Below are 23263 nucleotides of genomic sequence, written 5' to 3' on the forward strand. Positions count from 1 at the left end.
CTTCTCCCACCAGGGCCTTGGCACCAGGCACTCGCGTACGTTCTCTGCTGTTGCTCCTCTGGGTCCTCGAAGCTTCCAGCCGAGCCATCCTTAATTCAGACCCGGCCAGTTCTGAACCTGCAGCAGTGCAGCGCTGCCAGGCGTCCTGGTGAACTTCGCATGGAGTCCTGCAATGTAGGTGTGTGGTGAAGTGCAAGCCTGCCCCTGGGAAGGCCAAGGCTGGCCTTCCAGACGCCAGTCAGTAAAGCTTCCTGCAGTCACAGAGCAGATGGCTAATGATAGGCAGTTCTTGTTTTGTCAAAGTCCTTGGGGAGCCCCTAAGACTTTTACCTGGGTCTCCCCTAAATCAATGGAGTAAAAGAATGCTCCAAAACAAGCATTTAACCAACTTGGCCTGCCCATCCTTTACCCTCATCTACCATGAGTCAGGCGGTGGGGAGGGACTGTGGCCATCATCATCATCTTTCCATCATCATCATTGCTGTCACACCCTCTCCAACGCTTGTCAAGGACCTACTAAGCGCCAACCACTTGCTAGGCCTCATTGCCTTTAGTCTGGCCATAGTCCATTAGTTGGCAGGGTATGAGATTGCTCAAGGTCCCCTAGTCAGAGCGTGGCAGCGCCGGGCCTTCACCTGCGTGGTCAGGCCCAGAGTCTCTGCTCCTAGCCTCCGTCCTGTGCTGTCCCCAGGGGACCCTGGGGTTGCTCTCATGTGCTGGAGGCCTTGCATGGTGCCACCAGTTCAGAGTGGACTCTAGAGTCCTCTCTCTGCTGACTCCCAGGCCTGTCTGGGAAGACCATGGGTGCCCAGGGCCTCGTGGCCTCAGCCCCGGTCCCCTCAAAGCAGCTCCAGAGCAGCTCGGAAAAGTCCAGCAACCCTTCAGAGCCCCGGTCCCCGAGCAGATGTTTGTGCCCAGGGCCAGCCCACCCTTCTGGGGCTGCCACCAGTGGGGTCTACAGTGCTTCATGATGGCCATCGCACGGGGAGGCTACCTGCCTTCCCCACATCTGTGCTGCTCCACCGTGGCTGCACATCCGAATCATCCGGGGAGTTTTGCAAACAGGGACGCTGGTGCCTCACCTCCAGAAAGAGTGAGTTAATTAGCCGGGGTGGGCCTGGGCATTATTTTTTGTGTTGTTTTTGTTTTAACAAATCAATTTTATTGACACCTATTAATAAAGCATGAATACATTCAAAGTGTCCAATCAATGGATTTGGTATAATCACATGGTTGTGCATTTATCACATCAGTCCTTGTCAGAGCATTTTCATTATTCCAGTAAGAATAAAAAACAGGAACAAACAAACCCATCAATTCCTAATCGCTCTATGCTTCCCCTGCCATACATAGTTGCTATTCTGTTTCCATCTCTCTAGCTCACTTGTATTTATATTTTGTAAAAACAGTCTTAGACGTGCCATATATGACTGTTTTTTTCAAAAGCTTTGCAGTAATTTCTAGTGTCTGTGGCCAGGGCTGAGACCCACTGACCCAGATGCTGGTTGCTACAGGATGAACGGCAGCGGGTCAGGGGAGGAGGGCAAACAGCCCACTTCTGCCCGTCCCTGCCTGCTGCCCCACTGTTCCGGGGCTGCCCCCACTACGGCAGTGACCACAGAGAATTTTAGTCCCCGGGCGTAGGCCTGAGTGTCCTGTACACTGTAGGCGCCCAATGGTGGCTCGAGGGATAGATTTGCCCAGGCCAGCCCTCCTGCAGTCCCCACCCCTCAGGGCTCCTGCGGCTAACTCGGGCTTTAGCCCCCCCCACCCGCCAGCTTGCTCCTCCACTCCGCGGGTGCGTGCGTGGCGGCGCGGGAGCAGGGCGCTCGGGGCCGGGAGCGTGGAGGGAGCCGCCGGCCGCCCGCGTCCTCTCGCGGGCCAGTGGTTCCTCGGCAACCGCCCAGCCCACCCCAGGCTGGAGTTCACATGATTCTGCCTCAGCCCGGGAGTGGGCAGCCTCCAGACGGGGCTTTTCTAGGCAGCCTGCAGGCGCGGTCTGCGGGGAAGCGCCGGGGCGGGAGCGCGGGTCCCGGCGGCGGCGGCGCCAGGCTGTGCCCGCGCGCCCGGCGGGGCCGCTGCGGGAAGCCGGCGGGTGGAGGGCTGCGGGCCGGGCTCCGCCGGGCTGGGCAGAGAAGGGCTCGGCCCCGATTCCCGCCTCGGAAGGCTTCCCGCGGTCCCGCGTCGAGGAGCCGCCGGCGGCCGCCACTTGCGCCCGCTCCCGCTCCCCTCCCGGCTGCAGAAACGCCCCGGAATCTTGGGGCCCAGAAGCCCCCCAAGAGGCCGCGGGCGGTGGGCTACTCCAGCCGGCTTCCCAGCTGCAGGCATGACCCCCTAGTCATGACCAATTCAGGAGCTCCTGACCTGCGCTTAAGAAATGCAATAGGACGCAGCCGAGTGCCAGGCAAGTAGAAGGGTGAGTCGAGCTTGGGGGAAGTTTTGTTTCTTTTTGCTGTTCCTACCTATGCCTGCATGTGTGTAATGCCTGCGGGAGCTGGGTCACAACCTAAAATGGATTTCTCCCTGTGGTTTCTGGTTTTAAAACATGCTTCAAGGCAGGGAGGGAGTGCCTAGACCCCTGGGTTCTGGCTTTAGATCCACACGCACTCCACCCTGTCCCCCTCTTACTGTGTGAACTTGAGCAACTGCTTAGCTCTCTGGGCCCCCCCGGCTCTGTGAAATGGGTTAGCGGTGCCAGCTGCACGTGGGGCCTTGCCAGCCCAGGACTCTGAAGCAGTTACAGGGCTTCAGAAATGAGATCCAGTGCTATAGCCTCGGGCGTTAGGTTCTTTGGGGGAGAGTTGGCAACTGTGGAAAAACGCGCCCGGACTGATATTCCTTCCCCAGAGGAAAGTATCGACCGCCTCTGAAATGAACACCTTTAGGAAATGAAACAGACTATAAAGTGGGCAGAGGTTTGACCAGCTAAAGGGGAAGGGAAGCTGGGCCCACAAGAAACTCCCAGCGCTGTGGCCTTGGGGCTGCCAGGAGCCAGGCCCTGAGCAGCTGCAGGGGGCCCTGTGTGCAACGCAGGAAGAGAGGGGTGGGGAAGGAGGAGGGGAGGAGGGGAGGGCTGCGCCCCCTGAGAGCCTGCGCCTGGGCCCCTCCGCCCCACTGCTTTTATTCTGCCTTGGAATGTGCAAGAGACTCACGCCAGAGAGGCCCTCTTTCCTCCCCCCTCTCTTTTTCGAAGAATTTATTTGTTCATTCCTTCCTTCCTTCATTCATTTTAGCTCTTTTTTTTAAGGAAGTACTGGGAATTGAACCCAGGACCTCTTACATGGGAAGCAGGTGCTCAACCACTGAGCTACATCCGCTCCCCAGAATTTATTTTTTATTGTGGTAAAACGTATGTGGAAAACAGCTTTACCATTTTAGGTGGACAATGCATTGGCCTTAAGTACACTGACAGTGCTGTGTGACTTCCACCACTGTCGATATCCAGACTCTTTTCATCATCCTAGACTAACACTCATCCTCCTTTAGCAGTAATCCCCATCCCCTGTCCAAGCGCTCTTCTGCTCGGTCTCCGGCTCTACGGATTCGCTTGTCCTGGGTGTTTCACGCACAGAAACCTCACCTTTCCTCCTCCGGGGCTGACTTTCCCGCAGTCCAGTCCTCGGAGGCGTCCGTGCTGATTAGCTGTGGTCTCGAGTCCACGTTTAGGTCCTGAGTTGCTTCGTGAGTATTATTCTCATTTCCTCGGCTGGGGATGGGGGGTCTGGGTTCGAGGCAGTGAGGCCTGGTTTTGATTCTCTTCCCCGCACCCCCTTCCACCGTGGGGCAGCTTGGGCTGGGCACGACGGTGGCCTTTATTCAATGGCTGTGAAGGAAATGGATGACCCGGCGGAGTGTCCTCCAGGTGCAGGGGCCTAGTCCAGGGCTTGGAGTCAGAGGTGGTGGCATCTGAGGAGCCTGGCAAGGCTTGGGGGTTGAGGGGGGTTGCTCATGGACCATCTGTTGCAACGGAGAGCGTAGGCCTGGTGCTGTCACACTGTAAGTGTGTGATATTGAGCAGCCTTGTTCGTCTCTCTGAGCCTCAGTTTTCTCAACTGTGAAATGGGGCTGATGAGAGTAGCATTGAAAAAGAGAGGATGAACATGGCATGTGGAAGATTCTCCACAGACTGTGGGTTGGTTATTTGGTCTCCTCTGTGATTTTCCATTTAACAGAATGTTTTTTGCATCCACTGGGCACTTTGACTTTTGAGAAGCAAGGTTCCTGGGGAGGGCAGCTAGAGAAGGGACACTCCTAGCAATGTGTAGTTCCCCTGTGGGGGTGCCTGCCCTTAGGGAGTAGTGTTGGTAGAAGGCAGGGCTGGCTGTGATGAGGCCTGGGGAAGAAGCGGGACCTTCTGGAGAGCTCGGGCAGCTGGAGCAGGTACCAGGCTGTGGCGAGGGGAGCACAGCCGTTCCTCCTTCTCACTTCTCTGTTTCTGTGAATGAAATCTCCACCCTTCTGGCACCTGGCTCCCAAACCCACCACCCAGCCCTCTATCTCTCCACACCCCCACATCCATCCACCACCCATCCACTTGCCCACCCGCCTACCCAGCCATCCATCCAACAAATCGTTTTTGAAATTCTGTAAAGAGGAGGCACTGAGGGGCATCTCAGATTAATTCCTGACTGTTCCCCACTTCCCTTCTTAGTTGTTTCTGGTTTCTTTGGCTTCTAGTCTCCTCTCTGGCCCCACCACAGGCATACGTAGATCTAGTCACACCAAGCTACTTTAGGTTCTTCACAGGAACATCTTCTCTTGTGCACATTTGGGCCGTTGCCCATGGTGTTTCCACAGACAGAAGCTCCCTCTGCTCAGGAGCCCCTCCTCCTTCTGGTCTTAGCGTGTCTGCTGAAGGCCTTTCCTAGCTGGTTGAGCTCACTCTTATTTACTACCGTAAAATCCTGGGCTGTCCTTGTAAGCTTGTGTCATTTATCTCTGACTCTACATGACAGAGTAAGCAACTTGAGACTAGGGACCCACATCTAGCATGGTGCCTTTCACAGAATAGAAACTCACCAGGTATTTGTGTGAATGATCACATGGATGGCTGGGTAGACAGACGGATGGATGAGACCCAGAAGGCTTTGAAGCAAGGGGTGACTTGGTGAGATTTGTGTTTTAGAGGATGCCTTTGAGAGTGGGAAGGTGAGACAGGAAGTCTGATAGGAGGCGATTGCCCTACTCTGGGGAGGACATCTTGACTGAGGCCTTCTAGGGCACTGGTGCGAGAGCCGAAGGGGAGGACGTGGAGGTGGTAAATATTCAGACATTGGAAGGGTTGTGCTGAGTACTTAGCTGATGCTTTGGGTGAAGTTGAGAGAGGAAGCTGAAGGTCGACCATCCAGCATGAGTGACAGGGTAGGTGGTGATGGCCCTTCCAGAACCAATTAGTGGAGAAAGGATGTGCCCAGGGTGGGCCTCACTGGGCACGAGGGGCCAGGAAGCTGGTTTATGTCCATGCCTTCCACCTGGGAGAGGTCTGGAGCTGTCAGAGTGTAGATGGGGTTGAAACCACAGAGACAGGAGTGGAAGGAGTGAACGACATTTAAAGGGTATGGGAGGGCTGCCCACTACCCACCATGCACTGCTTCCTACAGTTGTGATTCTTACGCTTGCCGTACCTGTCTTAGGAGGTTTCAGGTTCCCCGAGGGCAGGAGCTGTGCCTTGTTTATGGTTCATTCTCCTGCATCTAGCATGGTACCGTGAACATTGTAGATGCTCCACAATGAAACCCAGAAAAACTGGACACTTGGACAAGCCATTTGGACCTCAGTTTCCTTGTCTGTAAAATGGGGCCAGTATCAGGGCTGTGGTAAAGATCAGACAAGAGGACAGATGTGAAATGCCTCGTATACTATAGCCTACTTAGCAAATAAAAGTGTGGGTACTCTGACAGGTTCAGTTGCTATTTCTAGAGACCCTAAATCAATCTGAGGATCCCCCAAAGACTTCATTCCTGATTCTGTACCATGAGGTTCTGCTAGGACTCAAGATCCCTTCCATCCACCTCTGCCCCCACCCACCCCTACTTGGGAACTCATGCAGGACACGTGTTCAGGAGCCAAATCCCAGACTTTCTAGGCTCTCCTAGTACCTTGCTACTCAAAGTGTGGTCCACGGACCAGCATCACCTGGGAACTTGTTCACAGTGCAAATTCCAGAGCCCCAGCTCAAAATTATGGAGCCAGAAACTTGGGTGGGGCCAGGCAATCTGTGGTTTTAACAAATCCTCCAGGTGATTCCGATGCACTGCTTAGGATACTGAAACTCTCTTTTTGCTCCAGAATGAGATAGTTTTTTGTTTGTTTTGAGGTGCCGGGGCTGGGGATTGAACCCAGGACCTTGTATGTGAGAAGCCACAACGGCTTCTCTGAGTTGGTTTTTTCATTTGTTTGCTTGTTGTTTTGCTTTTGTTTTTAGGAGGCACTGCGAATCAAACCTAGGACCTCCTATGGTTTGGGACACTCAACCGCTTGAGCCACATACACTCCCCAGGAGGTGTTTTAATCCAAACAGAGTAAATGTGTCTTCTTTCCTCGGAAGGCTTGAATCTTTCTGACTTTGGTTCCCAGAATTCGCTTATTTTTGGTCCAGGAAAGAGGAAGCTACAGATCATCGACCCACCCCACCCCACACATACATACTCACCCCTGGTAAACAAGGGCTTCAGACCCGGTGACTCGCAGACTTCCCAAGGCCTGACGGGACAGGTTTTCATCGTGTCTTCATTTGCCCTGTTTTGGCACTTGTGGGACTGTGCGTATGAATGGATTTTATCTTCCTGCCGATGAATTTAATCTGGGCTGGGGAGAACCTGAGGTAAATCCTGAGATATGGGTGGTCCCGGGTGGGTGTCCCTGGGAACCCATCAGGGACCCGTACTGCCGTCTGCTTCCTCGTACGTGAGCCTGGTGAGTCGTTCGGTCCCACAGACGTGGGCTTGGGATTCAGAGAGAGGCAAAAAGAGGGCGAGTGGGGCAGAGCTTGGGGTCACGGCCGCAGGTGCTCCTCCCATCCTCTCACATACATAAAATACATATAAACAGAACAACAGCAGCATGTAAGCACCCCCCCCCCCCACTGACAGTGTAGGTCAGTGCCCCGGAGGACAGGGGCAGGGGAGTCCGACCAGGAGTCCTTGTCTTCTGAGGGTTTGAGAGGCCAGTCTCAAGCCGCGGGCTGCACCTGGCAGGCGGGAGGTGCTCTGTGGAGCAAGGATTTCTGGATTCCGAGGCAGCTGCTTCCTTCCTGGGTCTGGCTCTGGGCCAGTCACTTCCTGTTTCTGCCCCTCAGCTTCCTCCCTGTAAAATGGAAGGAAACATTCATTTATTCATTCAAGAAATAGTTATTGAGTGCCTACTGTGTGCCAGCCACTGTTCAAGGTATGGGGAGACAGCTGTGAAGGGACAGATAAGCCTCTGCCCTGCTGGGATTTCTATTCCGATGGGGGAGACAGACCATTAGAAGCAGACAAATAAATGGGAAAAACCTTCACTACTGATGGGAGCTCTGCAGAGGAGTGAGAAAGGCTGATGTGACCTGACTGAGGAGGGGGCTCCTGTAGCTGGGTATCAGGGAAGGTTTCCTGAGGCAGGGGCATTTATGCTGAGATCCGGCAGAGGAAGAGTGGGTCGTGTGCTGGGGGTCGGAGTGGAGGGCGAGCGGCTTGTGCAGAGGCCACAGGGCCAGAAGTTTGGCCAGGGGGACTGGGTGTGGCTGGAGTGGGTCAGGTGGGCGCCAGAGGTGAGGACAGAGCAGGAGGCACTGATCAGGGAGGGCGTGAGGGCCTGTGAGGAGTTGGGATTTTATTTTAGGTGATAAGAAGCCATCTCAGAGGGTTTTAAGCAAAGAAGAGGAGAATCTGCCTTACATTTTGGAAAGATTGTTCTGGCTGCCACGTGGATAACAGTCAGGGACATGAGAGGGACACTTGGGGTGGGGGGAGCTGGGGAGGGAGAGCTGGGGAACCAGAGTTATGGCTGTGGGTCGTTTTCAAGACACTTTTGAGGGAAGCAGACATGGCTCAACTGATAGAGCATCTGCCTACTATATGGAGGGTCCAGGGTTTGATACCCAGGGCCCCCCTGACCCATGTAGTGAACTGGCCCATGCACAGTGCTGCTGCACCCAAGGAGTGCCGTGCCATGCAGGGGCACCCCTGCGTAGGGGAGCCCCGCATGCAAGGAGGGTGCCCCATAAGGAGAGCTGCCCCACGTGAAAAAAGTGCAGCCTGCCCAGGAGTGGTGCCACACACATGGAGAGCTGACACAGCAAGATGACGCAACAAAAGAGACACAGTTTCCCAGTGCTGCCTGACAATGCAAGTGGGCACAGAAGAACACACAGCGAATGGACACAGAGAGCAAAGAATGGGGGGAAGGGGAGAGAAATAAAATAAAATAAAATAAAACTTCACTAAATTAAAAAAAAAAGACACTTTTGAAAGCTATAGGCCTGTGGCAGCTTAAAATTATTTTATGAATCTCAAAAAGAGAAAGCTTATGTTTGTAACCTGATTTATTCTTCTGGGTGTGATACCCTTTGATTACATTAAATTCAGCTGAGGGGCCATTGATTAGATCATTTGATAAGATTGCTTTGGACCTTTGGCTGACTCCATCAGTGTGCATGACTCTGGTGGAGTCCCCACCCCCTTGCTGGATCTGATATAAACACTCAGACAGACACACAAGAAGAGCGAGCTCTGTCATTTTTGATCCATGTGACAGAAAGGAGAAGGCTCAAACCATTGAGGTCTCCTGGGAGAGATGAACTTGATAACTTACAGCTGAGATTGGGAAGAGACCAGAGCAGCCGAGACTGATATCAGGGGCCTGGAAAGAAACAAGCCCTGTGCCAGGAGAGGGCTGCCTGATCATTTATGCGCAAAGCCTCAAAAGGCTGGGTCCACAGAGCTCAAGAGGGAAGGAGAAACCTGGGCAGAGATGGGCGGCCATCTTGCTTCGCCACGTGGCGGCAGGCCAGGATCAACAGTTAGGCTGACTTTGGTGGGAATGCACCTTCTTCGGTGTCTTGAGTTGGACTTTTCATGACCTTGTGGCTGTAAGCTTTTACCCCGAATAAGCCCCATTATAAAAGCCAACAGATTTCCGGTACTTTGCATTGGCAGCCCTTCGGTGAATCGTTTTTCCCAGGAAAACTGCCTGTGCTTAAATATTTACGAGATAGAGTGTTTAATTTCAGGAGAACCTCTCAAGTTAATCCTCTACGTCCCAGGACAGGAACTGCTGGGCTGGTCATCCCAGAGCCCAACCCTCAGGGCCACCCCAGCTTCCCTGCTGGGTTAAGGCTCTCGTGGCCTCAGGGCCAGGCAGGAACCCCCTGCAGAGGGGCTGCTGCAGGAGGAAGGGGCCACAGTCAGCAGTGTGACGAGACGCGGGTCATGGGCACCGAGGCATTCCCTTCTGTGTCTGTGAGCCCCAGCTTGACTTTGGGGAAGGGGGTGCAAAGGGCGGGGTTGATCTTCAGGTCCGGCAAAGCCCTCCAAAGGACCACGTAGATAAACAGCTGTACGGTGTATCTGTGGTAGGAAAATATCATGGGGGTCAGGGGGCTGGTTAGGAAAAAAGATCTGAAAAGGCTCCTTAGGGCGTGATGATGAGAAATAAAGATTGAGAAACACCGATTTAAACACCAAGATTTTTAACCTGAGAGAGAAATGTTAACTCTATAGAGCAGCTCAGGCCTTTGGTTTTGATACATGAATCTCTAAAGTAGGCGCACAACAAAAATTTTTATTCTAACTCATTCAAACTCATTCATTTCTATAACATTTTCTTGTAAAATTCTCAACAATTTAAACTCTGCCCTGATGTGGGTAAGCTTACCATCTTTTCCTCTCTCTGCCCCTAGAAAAACTCCTCTCTACCCTTTCACACGCATCATTTTATGGGCTCCCGAAGATGACCCGGAGGCAGGCATTTTTATCTTCCTTTTACAGGCCAAGAAACTGAGGCTCAGAGAAGACAAGTTGCTGACACAGCCCATATGTGGTTGACCGCAGGCTGGCACCACATCTCTGGGCCCCCTGGTCCAATACTGTCCCCCGTGCTGGGTCTCCATACTCTGCGGAGGAGAGCAGAGGGAGCACCTGCTAATGAGCTCCCAGGAACTCAGGCAGAAGCTCGGCTGTTGTTGACTTGCCAGGCCATGTTAGGATGGTGATGAAGTGGGGCCACTTCCCAGGCCATCTGGAGAGGTCCCAGGGGCTGGTGTCCTCACTGTTCCATGTGGGTTAGAGATGATATGTATCTTCAGCCTCCCTTGGAGAGCAGGCTCAGGGTGCAGTAAAAGCTCCTGGCTTTACCTGCTGCAATGAGGGTCCAGGAAAATGAAAAAGGGACAGGAAAGCAGGGAAAAGGGATGGGGAGACAGAGCCAGTTTTGGGAATCTTAACGTGTGACCCATTCACAGATAATTCTAGGTGAGTTGGAGTTGGTCATCTGATTATGTCATCTAAATTAAATGAGTAAGGAAAGCAGATTTGGCTCAATGGATAGAGCACCTATCTGCCTACCACATGGGAAGTCCAAGGTTCAAATCCAGGGCCTCCTGACCCATGTGGTGAAGCTGGCCCATGTGCAGTGCTGATGTGCACAAGGAGTGCCCTGCCATGCAGGGTGTCCCCCATGTAGGGGAGCCCCACGTGCAAGGAGTTCACCCCATAAGGCGATCTGTCTAGTGCAAGAAAAGTGCAGCCTGCCCAGGAGTGGCACCGCACACAGGGAGAGCTGACGCAGCAAGATGATGCAACAAAAAATGACACAGATTCCCAGGGCCACTAACAAGAATACAAATGGACACAGAAGAACACACAGCGAATGGACACAGAGAGCAGACAACGGGGGGGCGGGGGAAGGGGAGAGAAAGAAATAAAAAATAAATATTAAAAAAAAAAAAATGAGTAAAGCCCTGAGGAGTACCTGACACATAGTAGGTGCCAGGTGACTAGGTCAATGTCAGCAACATTATTCTCAGCCTTTCTTCCCTTTGACTTTCAGGGCTCTAACCTCCACCACCAAGACCCAACCTTTGGGACGGCTTGAGTCACATTCTACAAACAAGATGGCGGCAGAGAGCCTGCCCCATTCCCTGAGCCCGTGAAGGGCGAGGCCCCTTTCGGCCCAAAGATGGGGAACAACACTACAGACCCCTTGCAGAACTGTTCCATTGACCACGGCATCCACCAGACGCTCGCGCCGGTGGTCTACATCACCGTTCTGGTGGTGGGCTTCCCAGCCAACTGCCTGGCCCTGTACTTCGGCTACCTGCAGATCAAGGCCCGGAACGAGCTGGGCGTGTACCTGTGCAACCTGACCGTGGCGGACCTCTTCTACATCTGCTCGCTGCCCTTCTGGCTGCAGTACGTGCTGCAGCACGACAACTGGTCTCACAGCGACCTGTCCTGCCAGGTGTGCGGCATCCTCCTCTACGAGAACATCTACATCAGCGTCGGCTTCCTCTGCTGCATCTCCATCGACCGCTACCTGGCCGTGGCCCACCCCTTCCGCTTCCACCAGGTCAGGACCCTGAAGGCAGCCGTCGCCATCAGCGTGGTCATCTGGGCCAAGGAGCTGCTGACCAGCATCTACTTCCTCCTGCACAAGGAGGTCATCGAGGACAAGGACCGGCACCGCGTCTGCTTCGAGCACTACCCCATCAAAGAGTGGCAGCGCCACATCAACTACTACCGCTTCCTGGTAGGCTTCCTCTTCCCCATCTGCCTACTGCTCGCGTCCTACCGGGGGATCCTGCGGGCCGTGCGCCGCAGCCACGGCACCCAGAAGAGCCGCAAGGACCAGATCCAGCGGCTGGTGCTCTGCACCGTCGTCATCTTCCTGGCCTGCTTCCTGCCCTACCACGTGCTGCTGCTCGTGCGCAGCCTCTGGGAGTCCGGCTGCCCCTTTGCGCAGGGCGTCTTCAACGCCTACCACTTCTCCCTCCTCCTCACCAGCTTCAACTGCGTGGCGGACCCCGTGCTTTACTGCTTCGTCAGCGAGACCACGCACAGGGACCTGGCCCGCCTCCGCGCCGCCTGCCTGGCCCTCCTCACTTGTTCCGGGCCGCGCCGGGCCAGGGAGGCCAGCCCACTGGGCACCCCTGTGGCCTCTGGGAAGAGTGGGACCCAGAGCGAGGAGCCCGAGTTGCTGACCAAGCTCCATTCGGCCTTCCCGAACCCGGACGCGCCTGGCGCGGGGGGGAGCCCCCATGGGCGGGTTGGCCTAAGCGGGGTCGCCCATGTGTGAGGCCTGAGCTCGCGCGCCCGCTGCCTCCCGCTTTGCCCACTGCAGGCGGCTCTTCCTGCTGCTGGAGAGAAACGGCCTGGGCCCCCGGCAGCCTGCCGCGGCTTCCTGAGCTGGGTGGGACTGTTGAGCGTGGGCATGAGCCCACCAGCTAGTGGGCCTCGTCTGCTGCCATCTGGGTGGCTGTCGTGCCGGGCGGTTGGTGGGAGGCCAGTGAACTGTCACCTCCAGGAGGTTTTCAAAGAGAAGCTGGGATGGGGGTGCAGAATGTGAGGATATGGAGGGTGGGGGTTGGCAGGGGAAGGTGGGCACCTGCCAGGGCCGCTGATACCGCAGCGCAGGCCATACCTGTTCAGACGCACCACTGGTACCCGGGGAGAGACGCGCGAAGCTGTACTGTCATCATGAACGCTTGGGTGCCACCCCAAGGCGGGGTGAGGAGGTAGATGGGTCCGGCCAGGAGGCTGGAGGCCGTGAAGGAGGGTGGGAAGTGCTTGGGGTACTGGGGACGAGGGTGGAACAAGGAGGGGTTTGAGAGGCCCAGGTCCAGCCACAGGACAGTTTCCCCGGGGAGAGCTGAGCAGATCATTCTTACTTGGGCATGTCCGAGCCTGAGGGCTGATGGAATTAAGCCCCAGGACTTCCCAGGGAGAGGCCTGTGGTCATTCGAAAGTCAGAACTTGAAGCTCAAGGGTTGTGCTAGGGGCCCGTGTGTCTTTAACTGAGTTCCCTACACAGATTCCTCCCAGTTAGTTTCCTGTTTCCCTCTCCTCAGAAGCACCAGACTGGAAGCTCATGTGCCCACACGCCCTCTTGGCTGTTCTGCCAGGGTCTCCGTGACATCTCTCCGCCAAGACACTGAGGTCAGAGTTAGGGTTCTGTGGCTGCTGGCAGGGAGCCCAAGCAGAGGGGCTCAAAAGCCAACTCTGGCCTCGGGAAAATTCCCACCTTGATTTTGACCCTACAAGCACGTACACACAGACACGCACACAGACACGCACACACTGGGGAGTGTCAAGCAGCCTCCAGAGGAGCATGGCCTTCCCCCCCAGCTCAACTATGATAGAATAAACCTGCCAGCCCACAGGCCTGGGGTTTAGCTCCAGTGAGGTTGAAGCAGTCCCTGGGGCAGGAGAGAGGGCGCCCGGGCCTCCCTTCCTCCTTTGCTCTCCTTCCTGCTCCCACTTCGGCCACCTGGAGACAGAGTCCGTGGGCCTTATGGAGCCCAGGGTGTGACCACTGTCTTTCCTCCTGGCCTGGAAGGCTGGCTGTAGACTTCACCTCTCCTGTGACTTTGTGTCTGACCACGTCGAAGCCCTCCCACCCCACTGTGCCCCCAGACTCTCAATTTTGCAGCCAAGCTTCCTGCCCCCTAAATGCCATCCCTCAAAGGTCCCTGGAGAGCAGCAGGGAGATGCCATGGGGTCCCTTAGCCTCATCTGCTCTTCCAGACCCAGGGACTTTTGCTTCTGCCATGTGCCAGGTTCAGCCCCTGCCCCAGTGCACATACCCAGGACCAGAGGAGCTTCTCCCTGCCCCAGGAGACCTGGCCACCTTTACACAAATTCTGGCCTTTCTCCCAGACTGCCCAGGACATGCCCTCCAAGGCCTGGGATTCTAGTTCCTCGGATCCAAGGGGCTAGGTGAGCTAAAGTCTGCGGAGCGAGCTGGGTGGGGGAGGTGGGAGCTAGTATCAGTGGGATAATTCTGGACTCTGGTAAGGGGTCTTCCTTCCCCTCTCCTCCTCACCCTCTAAGATGTTGATCTTTTACCCTGGGTCTCTTAACCCTTCCATCAGGGGGCACCCAGGGGTAGAAAGCCCAGGCTGGGTGTGCCCCAAGAAAGGGTGGTTACTGGGGGTCTCAGGGTTATACTTGGTTTCGACTGGGCTGCCTCTGGCCCTGCTCCTTATGGAGGACTTCTGTCCTAGAGAGTTTCTGACCCCATTCCTGGAGGAGGGGGTGACCAGGTCTGAAGGTAGCAGAAATGGCTGCACAGCCAGGAAGAGCTTACCCAGCCCCAGGCCAGAACGTTACTGGGGCAAAGGCCTTGGCTAAGCCCTCTGCCTCTTCATTGCACAGTATTCCCCCCTTCTGACCTTATCCGCTGGTGTTCCCACTGGGATGAGCTGAGGGCAGTTCCATTTACTACCAAGAGTCACATTTTTGTATTGTGTTCTCTTTTATGCCAAATATACATGTGTTGGGCTGTGCACTGGGTTTACGTTGCCTCCTTCAGTCTGCAGATCAAGCAAGTAACCAGCCGTGGCTGGGAGGTATGTTGCAGTATGGGGGAAGGGATCGTCCAACACCAGGGGAATCTAGAGGACCCTTGAAACAGCCCAGGAAGGGCCAGAGGCTGACCTTCTCAGAGAAGACTTGCACAGACCAATGAGGGGATTTGCCCTTAATCACCTCACAAGTGGCAAAGAGAGATAGAGTCCTCGAGTGAACTAGAGTCTTCTCTCACTCCTCTTGAGATTCAAAAAGTGCTATCCAGCTCTTCATCGCATTGTGGGAGTCCATTCTTGGACTTAACTCATTTGAGGACAGCGCCCAGCCCTGTCGTTTGGGGAATACCACTCTCTCCTTGGCCACCTGGCCCTTTTCCCTGCTGGTTGGCCCCTCACCAAAGCTAGAAGGGCCTTGATTAGACTGGCTCGTCCCCGCTAGAGAAGATTTTCAAAACAGCCCTGAGAAGGACCTGTGGTATTGATCTCTTTGAGGCTGTTCTCTGCGGTTGTGTTTTGTTTGGGGAGGCCCGTGTTTGTTGGCAAGCTTCTTAAGCTGAAGCATCCTCCCAAAGGTGGTAAGCTTCATGTTTATCACTAAGGATTAACTGCATCATACTAAAATGTTAAGTTTGATTTTGGTCTCTTAAATCCCTCTCCAAGCCAGGCTCCTGGAGCCCTGGAGTGTTCCGGAAGAGTAGTTCCTTCCTCCAAACAGAGTGAGGACACTGTTGGAGATTGACTCCTTCCTATCCTGGGAGAGTGAGTGGAAGAAGAGGTGCATCTGGTTTGGACTGAAGGTGGCAGAAGCCATTAGATTCCTTTGCTGTTCACCAGTGTTGCTTAGTAAGATGAGGGCTCATCTTCCTGTTTATACACACTGGTCTGTGGGCTGGCTAGGCAAGAGTGGGAGGACATTTCACAACAGAATACATCCCCATCTGCTGCTTCCCTCTGGCTGATACAATTTAGAAAGAGTCTCTTGGTTCAGTGCTTCTCTGAAAAGTCTGCTTCTCACAGCTGGTGACCCTGCAGCCTCCATTCCTGGAATTCATCTGGCAAGACAGTGGTCTTTGACAGCTATCGTCCTCGGGTACAGTGGTGCCCAGTGCTCTGGGGAAATGGTGGTATTTCAGTTCCATTCGGCTTAATTTGACAACTCTCGTAGGAAACTTCTAGATTAGACATTAGAGAGCAGTTCTGGAATGGACTGCAGAGGTCATGAAGTCCAACCTGCTCTCCACAAAGGCGTCCTGTCTATCCCCTATCCCCCAGAAATGCCTGTCCAGTCTCTCCACACACACCTCCAATGACAGCTAACTCGTGACCACCCAAGAGAAGTCATTCCAGGATGGGGCGGAAAATCCTACCTCCTAATGAACCAGAGTGGAACCACTTTCCCCGCTGGCCTTAGTTCCAGATGCTGGAGCTATGTGGCCTTCAGGTACTCTCAGAGTTCAACCTTGCAAGCTCCTATTAGGCAAGGCTGGATTATACTGCAGGAACAAATAAACCCCACAGACTGCCTAAAACCATAAAAGCTTATCTCTAGTTCGTGCCAAGTCTAAAGGGAAGCTGCTCTTTTTGGCGGGTCTTTTCCCAAGTGATGCCAGTGTTTCAGGAGCCTTCTCTCTAGAGGTTCCCTTGTTTGGGGGTCTTCCCCTTCTACCCACACAGGTAGGGAAATCAATACAAAGAGTTTCACAGAGGATTTTATGGCTGTAGATGGAAATGGATGGTATCCCTGCTACTCATACCCCACTGGCCAGAGTCCAGCCACATGGCCACAGCCTAACTGCAAAGGAAGCTGGGAAATTTAGTTTTCCTGTGTGTGCATGGAGAGGAAGCAGAATCGGAAAGCATGTGGTTAGTTTCTGAGACAGCTCTTCAAGCCACCTCCAGTTGACAGGTTTTAAGCCCTCATTTTCATCTCAATTAAATCTATTTCTTCAAGTGTGAGGCCCACGCCTGAAGTGAGACCAAGTCTGCCCTGCACCTAGGAGAAAGGAACCTTTTACCTCATTGTGCTTCTACTGATGTGCGGTCTTGCCTGGCAAGGAATTGCTGTTAAGCCACATCTTCCCCATCCTGCCTAGAGCAGTTGGTCTTTTGAATCTGACAGTTGCACTTCATTGCGGAGCCAGAGGAACCCACGTAGAGGGGTGGAATGCAGTGGGCAGATATGTTGGGGCCGTCAGTCAGTAGGGCCCAGGCAATGAGAGGCAGGAAGTGACCTCAGAGGAGAGCCTCAGTGATGGAGCAGCACTTGGTCAGAGGACACCCAGACAGCTAAGAGCTGGCCTTCCTTGAGGGTGGGACTGCGGGGCATGTGCCACCGAGATGGGGCCCAGGACTGCAGCCTGCCCTTGAATACGCAAAGAGCATCCCACACACTGTTTCCAGGACCTGCATCCCAGACACATCCCAAGGGCTGCTCCCATGTTCTGCAAATCCATCCTATTAGCACTCCAGCCCCTTACCCCGGGGAGATGCCCCACCATCCCCCGCCTATCACCTCTTGACCCACTGTCCCACTGTGCTCCCAGTGCCACCCCAGACGTGGATATATGCCCTTCTCCAGCGCACAGCCACAGCTAGGACAAATTTTGCTAAAAACCTTAAGATATCCAAGAAGAATCATAGTGTGGAGCGGAAAAGACTTAAAACTGGAACCTGGAAACCAGAGCCCCAATGGTTCTGGGGCTGGGCTTGCTCAGAGGTCTTCTCCTGGCTCTCCCTCGCCCCTTAGCCCCTGCCTGCAGGGCCCCAGGCCTGCCCTCCCTGCAGAACAGCCTTTGGACAACCCCTCCCGTTGTCCAGGACCCTCCTCCCTTCCTTCTCTGGGCCGGACCTGCATCTCAGCTTCTTTCCCAGACCACCTAATCATCTCCTGAAACGTTTCTGCCCACCATGAAGTTTGGTTATGCCCCAAACTTCTCCATGCTGGAACAGAAGTTTGCTCTTAATATTGCAAAACCAAGATTTCAAAATGTCAGGTACACTCTCAATCAGAGATTCCTATTACATGGAGCTTTGCAGCCACAAATCTGGGACAAAAACAATAATTGGAGACCTGGCTGGTGAACCCTGCCCTAAGGCAGGGCAGGGGTGGGATGCTAAGCCCTGAAGGCCTGAGGTCTCTTACAATGGGAACTGAAGGGTAGAACTCTCCACCAGAAGGACAAAGGGAGATATGGACAGAGACCCCGCCCTAGCTACTCTTGGCCAAGGACTTCACGGTCTAGAAAGTTAACCCCAGAGCCACTTTATTGTACAGTTATGCTTTATTGTTGTGTGTCCTATATAAAGTAAATTTCTACAGCATGCGTTCTGTTCTTTACAACTAACGGCCCTTAAAGAATCAAACTAGACGCTTTTTAAGGCAATGAAGTAAAACCAAGCAGGCTCAACCAACAGCTGGGGTGCTTGCTGGGCAGCCGGACTGGCCTGTCTGGATGAGTCAGCTGTCGCTCAGCAGTCGACTGGTACAGGACATGGACCGTATTGGTACAAGGCATGAGTGTGTAATGGGACATGGTTGGTGACTCAGTTTCTAATTTTGTTGGGAATGGGCAGTGGGAGGTTGTGATGGAGATAAGGGCAACCTGCCTAGACTTGTCTGGTAAGGCTGGATCATGTGAGCCCTGGGTAGGAGCCCAGGATGTATAGCTCTAGAGTAGATGGGTGGGGGAAAGAGGAAGAATGTGTCAAACTCTAGGGTAGGAAGTGAGGCGGAAGGTTAGGGGAAAATAAGGGAGGGGCAGAAGGGAGGCGATGGTGTAAATACACATTACACATTTTCACATTTTACCATTTCCTAATTAACCTAGTGGTTAGCTGTGGCCGTGTTAATGGCCATGCTCTGCCTGGCAGTTAACTGTTCGCTGGTGTCCCCATAAATGATTTGGCAAGAAGATTCTCATAACAGACAATGTGGGTGGTCCGAAGAAACCTGGGTGAAGGAAGGTTGGAGCCAATGCCTCTAGACCTTAGGAATAAAAGCAACAACTTGAAACCTAGAGAAATGCTGTCCTTGGCCCCCAACTCCTGTACTTACTTTTTTTGTTTGTTTGTTTGTTTGTTTTGTTTTTTGTTTTAAAATTATTTATTATCCTGTACTTACTACTCCCTCCCAGGAAGCGTCATGCAATTTCCTAGGCCGGTGTAGAGTTCAGTCACCCGGGGCCAGGGCTTATTTGCAAGACTATTGTGGAAGGAAGCTGGGGGTCCTCGGGGAACTGTTCCTGAGATCCAGGCTTGGCCATCTGCTGTGAATTCCACACACGCGTAACATGGATGGTCACATGTGCACCGTGGTGACGTCCAGCAGTTTCTGGATCATCTCTGCGTGGATGCCGTGGAAGGGCAGCCCATCCACCTCCATGCCCACGTTGCCCGTGACTCCACTCCGGACTTTGTGCCGCACCAGGATGCCCAGCATTTTTTCTTCCTGGAAAAAAAAAATTGGGGCAGAGGTGGAAGTAGTGGAGGGAGAGGAAAAAGAAATAAATTCATACATTCATAAGTGGAGGAAGAGTTGGGTTTATATTTATACATAGCTAAACATTCATCCAAGTCCACAGTTATGGCTTAAATACTTTTACTGAATGTTCGATGTAACTCAATTTTCAAGAAGTTAAAAAAGAAGAAGTGGGGCGAGATGAGAGATGAGAGAGCTGGAAGAGACTCGGAGCCCAGGTTGAGGCCAGACATCCTGACTTGATGTGCTTTCTTCTTAAAAAGTAAAATTGTGGTTAAAAGTACTAATCCCAATGAAAGACTCATCATGAAAAACAAGTGTCCTACACCCTGCCTCATCACCCTCAAAACCACTCCCCAGAAGCAACCATTTTGAACAGTTTGGGCTTTTTCTTCCGGTAGTTACTTTCTTGTAACTTAAGTCACATGACTCTTCTTGACTTATCAATGTTAGCCATTATCTATTTCCTTCCTGTCTGAAAAAGATCAGCTTTTATGCTAACCTCACCTTTCTCCTCCATGTCTCAATATAGTTACATCATCATTTCCGTTAAATGAATGAATGGCAGTGTAGGCAGAATGCTGGTCACATCTGAACCCCTAGAGCCTATAAATATGTTGTTACATGGCAAAGGGGGATTAAGGTAGCAGGTGGATTTAAGGTTGCTGATCATTTGACCTTAAAATAAGGGGATTTTTTCTGGATCATCCAGAGCGTCCCTAAGGAATAACAAAGGTCCTTAAATGTGGAAGAGGAAGGCAGAAGAGTGAAGGTCAAAATGATGGAATGTGAGAAAGCCCCACCTGGCCATTGCTGTGTTTGAAGGTGGAAGGGACCACTAGCTAAGGAATGCAGACAGCTTCTAGAAGGTGGAAAAGGCAAGGAAACAGGTTCTCCCTTAGAGCCTCCTGAAGTACACAGCCCTGCTGACACCTTGATTTTAGCCCAGGGAGCTCTCCAGAACTGTACGAATCAATTTGTATTGTTTCAGCCAGTTTGTGGTCATCCATTACAGCAGCCATAGGAGACGGATATAAATAGTGGCCACTTTCTCATAACCACACAAGTATTGTTCATGGCACTGACTGGCAGTCTACAAATATTGTTCCTCTTTTGGGTAATTTTTTGTTTTACCTGGAGTTTCTAATTGCCTTTTAAAAACCAAGCAAACAAATTGGGCTCCCTCCACGGCTCTTCTCTTCCCATCCCTAACCGTGGCCGACCTCAGAGGACACCTTCTGAAGCCAAGCTGATCTTCAAAGGGTGAAAAGCAGGACTAAAGTGCCAGAACCTCACTACAAATCATTTCGCTGTTGTTTAAAAATGGAATGAATGCACCGTTTTCCATAAAACGGAGATGCACTCCTCTAACCTATGGGTACAGAAGTCCTATAGACCCAGGCCCCACACCCCAGCTGCTGCCTCCTGAGGCTGTTCTAGAGGAACCTGCACTTTCCTACCAAACACTGAAGACCTCCTGCAGGTGCAGCTGGGGCTACTTCCTGGGAAACACCCCCTGCCCAGCCCTGGATTATCTACCAGAAAGGCCCCCCCCCTTCCTCCTGAGACGGCACCCAATGGTCCCCAGCAGCGAGGCAACAAAGCCTGCTGCTGCCTTCCAGGTATTACTGTCTGGGGCCTGGGGGCCTCGGAGGGAGGAAGCAGAGTCAGGAAACGTAGCCCCACCCTGAAGCTGCAGCCCCAGGGCTCCCCAGGCACGTGGTTGGGGGATCAGATGGATCTGACTTGGGTCCTTTCCTGGCAGGTGTGTTAACCTCTCTGTGCCTCAGTGTCCTCATCTGTAAAATAGGGAAGTTGATGATAAATAATAACAAGGCCTACTTCCGAGGGTAGTGGCGAGGATTAAATGAGAATTATTTGGCACACAGTATTCTTGGCACACAGTATGAGATAAGGCTGATTATTAATGGCAGGGTGGCTCTCCTGGCCTTTAGTCCAGAGCTGTCTTCTTTTGACTCACTTGCTAGTTAAAATAGTTTGCTTTCCTTCCCCGTTCTTCTTCCTTCTCCCACCAAAAATAAGGTCCTAGAGAACCACATGTCTAGAGCATGGATGTGTATTTCCTGGTGGAATCACTCTGGTCCCCCTGAGGAGGGGGGGGGTGTCTTAGGTACAGACGCGAGGTGAGAGGACAGTGCCCCATGGACAGAGGTCAAATGCATCCGTCCCAGCCCCCCACAATAAAGGAGGGCGGTGAGAGGAGGGGCCGCAGGAGTCTAGAACAGGGAGGTGAGCACAGCATGAGAAGGGTCTCACCTGCCTACTCACGCGTTGCTCATTCATTCATTCATTCGTCCACCAAGGTTTACTGAGCACCCACTAATGTGCCAGGTCCTGAACCGGGGATATGGGGGCAGCTACGTCATGGTCCCTGCTTGGCACCCAGATGAGTGACCAGGCAGTCACAGTGCACGGCCATCCCCACGCAGAACGGGGGCATCCAACTCGGTTTACGGGGGAGGATCAAGGGAGACTTTCTGGAGGAGGGACACCTCCCCAGAGGTGGCCAAAGAGGAGGAAAGGTCCGAGCAAGGAGCTGAAGGGGTACCCACTCACAACTTAAAACAATGGCAAATGTCACTGGGAATTATGGCTTCGTAAGGCCCAGCCAGAAGTTGCCTCCTGGCCTGGGGGCCAAGGCTGACGTCCTCCTGTGGGAGGTGGCCCTAGCCTGTTCCCACACAAGCTCTTTGTCCAGCAGCCCCTTCCCTGGGGCTACCCAGCCCAACTGGCATTTCCCGCCCTTTGTTTGGACTTTGTTCTCCCACTTGTCTTCCCCATTGGGTCATATCCTCTCTTTATGGGGGAATGCTTCTGGGACCACTGGGCCGTTTCCTCCCAGCACACTGCCTGCCCTTGCCATGTGCATCCTTCTGGGTCCCGAGGAGGGCAGGGGGTCCCCCGGGAGCCCAGGATCAGTCAGCGGCTTAGGAACCGGTTGGCACACAGCCTCTAAGAGTCCCTGGGACCCTCTGGGCCAACTGCTCCTGCCTTCAAACTGCCAGGGATCACTGAAAGACCAAGCCATCTTCCAAGAGGCCGAGCGGGAGCCGGGGCGGGGAGGCTGGAGGCTGCGGTACCTGCTTAGGCTGAAGCACCGGGCAGGGAGGAGGCACGGAGACTGAAGTGAGGCAGAGGGGACAGGGTGCGGGAAGGACTTCTGGGCTCAGTGGCTGAGTGCTGGGGGGCACAGTGGGTGGATGGGCCAAAAGTGCCTCCTGGGAAGCTGGAGCTGTTCTGTAGCCTGATCTTGGCGGTGTTGCATGCATGAGTTTATACCAATATAAAAATTCATCCAATGCCACACTTACAGCTCAAGCAAAACTGATGCCGTTTTTAAAAAGTTTAAAAAGATAAGTGGGGTAGATGAGAAAGAGCTGGAAGAGAATGGGAGCCCAGGTTGAGGCCAGGGACCATGTTCCTGCTTCTCTGCACTGGTCTGTCTGTCCATCCATCCATCCATCCATCCATCCATCCATCCATCCATCCATCCATCCACCCACCCATCCATCCATCATCTATTCTTTCATCATCGCTCCATCCAGCACTTGCTGAGCAGAAAGGGACCCTAACCAGAGCAGCACCCAGGCCAAGTTGTGCCGACCCTCCCCCCCCAGGGGGTGAAGGGGGACAGAAGGAATGGGCTTCCTGGGGCCTGGGCCTCGGGGGCCTTCAGTCTCTCCCAGGGCCCCACCCCTTCCCAGGGCTCCAGCTGCCCTCTGCTGGGGGGTGGGGCCGGGCGCTCTGCCCCCAGGCTCCTGGCCCTGCAGGCCCCGCCCTGGTCCCTCCTAAGGTGTGACTGGCTCTGGGCCCCTGATGGGTCTGGGGAGTGGTTGGTGGGCAGCTTTGATCTGCCCCGAGGGCACTGCCCCTCCCTCACTCTCAGGAGCTCCAAGGGTCCAAGACGGGCCAGGCCTGTGACCTAGATGGGGTGGCCGCTCCCCTGGGGCTCCTACTGCAGTCACCAACAGGCGTCCTGGCTCGCCTGTCCCCGAACGTGGGGGGCCTTCCGTCCAAGGCACTCCTGTCTCCAGCTTAGGCCACAGCTCTGTCAGGGCCCCCTCGACAACTCAGGGAACCCTCTGGAAAGACCCGTGACCCCGAGGTCGTGATGCTCGTGCTCCCCGTGCGCTCCACTCTGCTGGGGTCCCGATGCTGGGGTCCCCCTGTGGCGGGAGGTGCTCCCCGCCCTGCTGTCCCTGCTCAGACCCGCCACCCTCTGTCCCCACAGCAGCTTGCTGGGCACGCTTCCGAGGCTCCTGAGA

General features: G+C 53.9%; 2 protein-coding genes across 5 annotated transcripts in view; one reads left to right on the forward strand and one right to left on the reverse strand.

Moving 5' to 3' along the window:
- The first annotated feature begins 11064 nt into the window (after positions 1-11064).
- Positions 11065-12352, forward strand: GPR68 (G protein-coupled receptor 68). Its single transcript, XM_071213726.1, has one exon. The coding sequence runs from the start codon at positions 11155-11157 to the stop codon at positions 12268-12270; it is 1116 nt and encodes a 371-aa protein (XP_071069827.1). The 5' UTR covers positions 11065-11154; the 3' UTR covers positions 12271-12352.
- A 5410-nt stretch (positions 12353-17762) lies between these two features.
- The window catches only part of DGLUCY (D-glutamate cyclase), a 129289-nt gene continuing 123788 nt past the window's right edge, over positions 17763-23263 (reverse strand). For all 4 annotated transcript variants that reach the window (XM_004476065.3, XM_058292435.2, XM_058292440.2 and 1 more), the window contains exon 13: positions 17763-18947. In XM_004476065.3, coding sequence (XP_004476122.2) covers positions 18798-18947 — 150 coding nt within the window. In that variant the 3' untranslated portion in view covers positions 17763-18797. The remainder of the gene's footprint in view (positions 18948-23263) is intronic.

The sequence above is a fragment of the Dasypus novemcinctus genome, chromosome 3 (genome assembly GCF_030445035.2).
Source record: "Dasypus novemcinctus isolate mDasNov1 chromosome 3, mDasNov1.1.hap2, whole genome shotgun sequence".
Lineage (NCBI taxonomy): Eukaryota > Metazoa > Chordata > Mammalia > Cingulata > Dasypodidae > Dasypus > Dasypus novemcinctus.

What these genes read in the sequence shown, in the direction of transcription:
- GPR68 (XM_071213726.1), top strand. Translation starts at nt 11,155, where the DNA reads ATGGGGAACAACACTACAGACCCCTTGCAGAACTGTTCCATTGACCAC.